The 3,506-nt window shown below is 42.1% G+C and overlaps 1 protein-coding gene across 1 annotated transcript; it reads left to right on the forward strand.

The window, feature by feature from the left end:
• Positions 1-1,477: 1,477 nt before the first annotated feature.
• On the forward strand, positions 1,478-3,147 carry lrrtm4l1 (leucine rich repeat transmembrane neuronal 4 like 1). Its single transcript, XM_035667872.1, has one exon. It carries the CDS (start codon positions 1,480-1,482, stop codon positions 3,091-3,093), a length of 1,614 nt encoding a protein of 537 aa, XP_035523765.1. The 5' UTR covers positions 1,478-1,479; the 3' UTR covers positions 3,094-3,147.
• Positions 3,148-3,506: the final 359 nt, after the last annotated feature.

A 3,506-nucleotide genomic window follows, 5' to 3' on the forward strand; every position in this document is an offset into this window, starting at 1 on the left:
AAAAAAAGACTATAATGTTAAAGGGCCAACTGTCAGCTTTAATTTGTGCTTTCACAAAAGTACTTAAATCAGGTGACTGATGACATTCAAGAACATTCCACTCTTTGTATGTAAAGAACCCCTTGATTGCCTTTCCTTTACAGTGAGGATCACTGTCTAAGTTGTATCGTCCTACTATTGTAAGATTATGTTACAAAAGGGGACACAAATCCTAGGATTTTTATACAGTTGAATAAACAACCTTTAACACCCTTAAGGCAAGATGTTTAATTTGTCAGTCTTGCTTTCACATGGGTTGCAGGTTGTCATTGATCCAGATGACAAGATATTTACATTCATAGACTCACGCAATATAGGTTTCATTGAGAGTGACAAAGGCAAATTTGATCTTTTGTTTCTGGGTGCTGCATTTTGAACAAGTTATAGTTTTAAAGTGCTCTTTGGAGATTAGCAGCAGCAAGCTGCATTTGTTCTATGGCCAGGTTTCTAGGCTGAGTAGTACAATATAGGATTTTGTCTTCAGCATAGAGGTGGGTGTCACCAGTACTTAAATGTGACATGATGTCATTTAGTGAAAAAATTGAACCAACAGACAGAACAAATAGTGGGGTTTTGGAGAGTGGCATGGAATCCTTCAAATCTTTTGGGAGGAAGGAACTTTGTATTTCTGCAATTTTATGATTTTGGGACTATAGCACTGCTATTACCCAGGTTCCTTCTGTATTGAGCACAGATATTTCAGTGGATTGCGGACTGAGAAATTCTCAAAATGAAGAAAGCTTTTCTAAGAAAACAGAGATGAAGAGAGCTGACAACTATGCAAGGACTCTGTATGCATAACATTCAAGCATTTCACTGTAAAGTAGAAAAGTTTTCTGATATTTTGGGTGAAAAATTGCTCAAATGTATGTGTTTAAATCAGCACAGGGCTCAGAGAGTGCTTGCAAATGGTAGCATATCTTTAGAAGAATGTGGGGGGCTTGTGCTATCCAGAAAACAGTTCATCTCATGATGCTTCTTGGAGTTCTTGGTTGTAACAGAGAAACCAGCATCATGACCCATGATCAAAGGAAAGCTTTAAAGATGGTTTGCAAAGTGTAGTTTGGGATTCTTTCTATAGCTGCTTTAAAGATGAGCACCAGTATTCAAAGAACCAAAAAACAATTCTTATGCTGCAGCCATTCTTCCATTTGCATGACTGTTGTCATGTTATCTTCAAAATTTCAGTATTTTACAATAAGATCATTCTTTCATTTAAATCACTTTTGTCCGTTTCTCAACTCTTTTGGTACTATTTAAAAAAGAACTTTAAATTATTTCTCACTGGTAAATCTGTTGGAAAAGTTGTTTGATGGAAAATGTTAAATTGTTGATTCTTCCTCAGCTTATATGCAAATGATATCTAAACATGTGAGTAAATATCTTCTCTGTGTCTCTCTCTTATATTCTCTTGTAGGTTCATTGCTGTGTGATGGACGAATGACACACCTCCTCTTTCCTCTCCTCCTCCTCTTACGGGCTCCCCTGTTGTTCAGCTTTGGTGAGCGCACCTGCCCCAATAGCTGCCGATGTGAGGGGAAAACCATCCATTGTGATTCAGCTGGCTTCTTAGACGTCCCAGAAAATGTCTCAGTTGGCTGCCAAGGCCTCTCTCTGCGCTACAATGAACTGCACACCCTGCTACCATATCAATTTGCCCATCTAAGCCAGCTTCTCTGGATATACTTGGACCACAATCAGATTTCAGCTGTTGACAGTCGAGCATTCCAGGGGGTCCGCAGGCTTAAAGAGCTAATACTGAGCTCCAACAGGATCACATCCCTGCACAACTCAACATTCCATGGAATTCCCAATCTTCGCAGTCTGGACTTGTCCTACAACAAATTGGAAATCCTGCAGCCCGGGCAATTCCATGGCTTACGAAAACTACAAAACCTACACCTACGATCAAATGGTCTCTCCAACATCCCAATTCGAGCATTCCTGGAGTGTCGAAGTTTGGAGTTTCTGGATTTGGGCTACAATCGAATCAAGGCTCTTACACGCACCACCTTTTTGGGTCTGCAGAAGCTGATGGAGTTGCATCTGGAACACAACCAGTTCTCACGGATCAACTTTTTTCTGTTTCCACGCTTAGCCAACCTGAGATCACTCTATCTACAGTGGAACCGCATTAGGGTGGTCAACCAGGGCCTTCCGTGGACTTGGTATACATTACAGAAACTTGATCTGTCTGGAAATGAAATTCAGACCCTGGACCCAGCTGTGTTTCACTGCTTGCCCAACCTTCAAGTCCTCAACCTGGAATCCAACAAACTGTCCAATGTGTCTCAGGAGGCAGTGTCAGCATGGATCTCACTTACCTCCATCAGTCTTGCTGGGAACATGTGGGATTGTGGAACTGGCATATGCCCACTTGTGGCTTGGTTGAGGAATTTCCGGGGGAGTAAAGACACCACTATGATATGCAGCAGCCCGAAGTATCTCCAGGGAGAAAAAATTATGGAAGCCACAAGGAACCATGGTATCTGTGAGGAAACTGATTACGTTCTGACTGAAACACCCTCACCAATGTCAGAGCTCATTTCTGAAGCCACCGCTGAACCAACCTATGCCCCTACTAGTGGCTCTCCACCAATGCCACCAACCAACACCTTTGGTCCTCTCCCACCATTCAGACCTCGACCTATTCCTCATCCTACCTTTCCAGGGCATATGAGCAAAGACCCAAGAGACTCAGTTCCTCGCACTAAACCAACTCTTATACCACCCCCAGAAATGGAGCACATGACTCTGCACAAAGTGGTGGTGGGCAGTGTGGCACTCTTCTTCAGCATGTCCCTGCTCTTGACAATTATCTATGTGCTGTGGCGGCGCTATCCAGGTGCAACCAGGTTGTTGCAGCAGCGGTCCATGGTGGGGCGCAAGCGTCGCAAAAAGAGTCCAGAGCCAGAGCAGACCCTGAGCTCCCAGCTCCAAGAGTATTACATGAGCTACAACCCTGCTGCCACACCAGAGGCATTGGAGGTGCTAGGCAATGGCACTGGTTCCTGCACTTGCACAATTTCTGGCTCCAGGGAGTGTGAGGTATGATCCATCGCATCAGCGTTAAAATAAAAACTCAAAATCAAAATACAAAGGCTCAACAGAGAGGTAAATCCTTTATCAAGTATACCCTGTAAAAAGACACTGTTGAATCACAGTTAAGCACCCTTGACTCTTCGTTCATAACACGCTTGAATTCAAATGTTAGATGTATCCAATTATTCAGGGTTTACTCTTAAAACTTTAAAGTGGAAAAAGGAAAATAACTAATCTGATCCAGGGGTAGCAGTCTAGCATGGGTTTTTATTTTAACAATAATGCAATACCAGGTTTTGTTTTGTCTGAGGTAAATTGAGTGGGGTTTTAATTATTGTTCTACAACACAAAATGTATCTCTTCTTTGTTAACAAAATTAAAATTTTAAAGCTACACTTTTGTTCTTCATGGTGTGTTAACTTTAA

This window comes from Morone saxatilis, unplaced genomic scaffold (assembly GCF_004916995.1).
Source record: "Morone saxatilis isolate NCDOM2014 unplaced genomic scaffold, NCSU_SB_2.0 Contig21, whole genome shotgun sequence".
Lineage (NCBI taxonomy): Eukaryota > Metazoa > Chordata > Actinopteri > Moronidae > Morone > Morone saxatilis.

Excerpts from the sequence above, each read along its gene's own strand:
- lrrtm4l1 (XM_035667872.1), top strand. The coding sequence starts at position 1,480 with ATGACACACCTCCTCTTTCCTCTCCTCCTCCTCTTACGGGCTCCCCTG.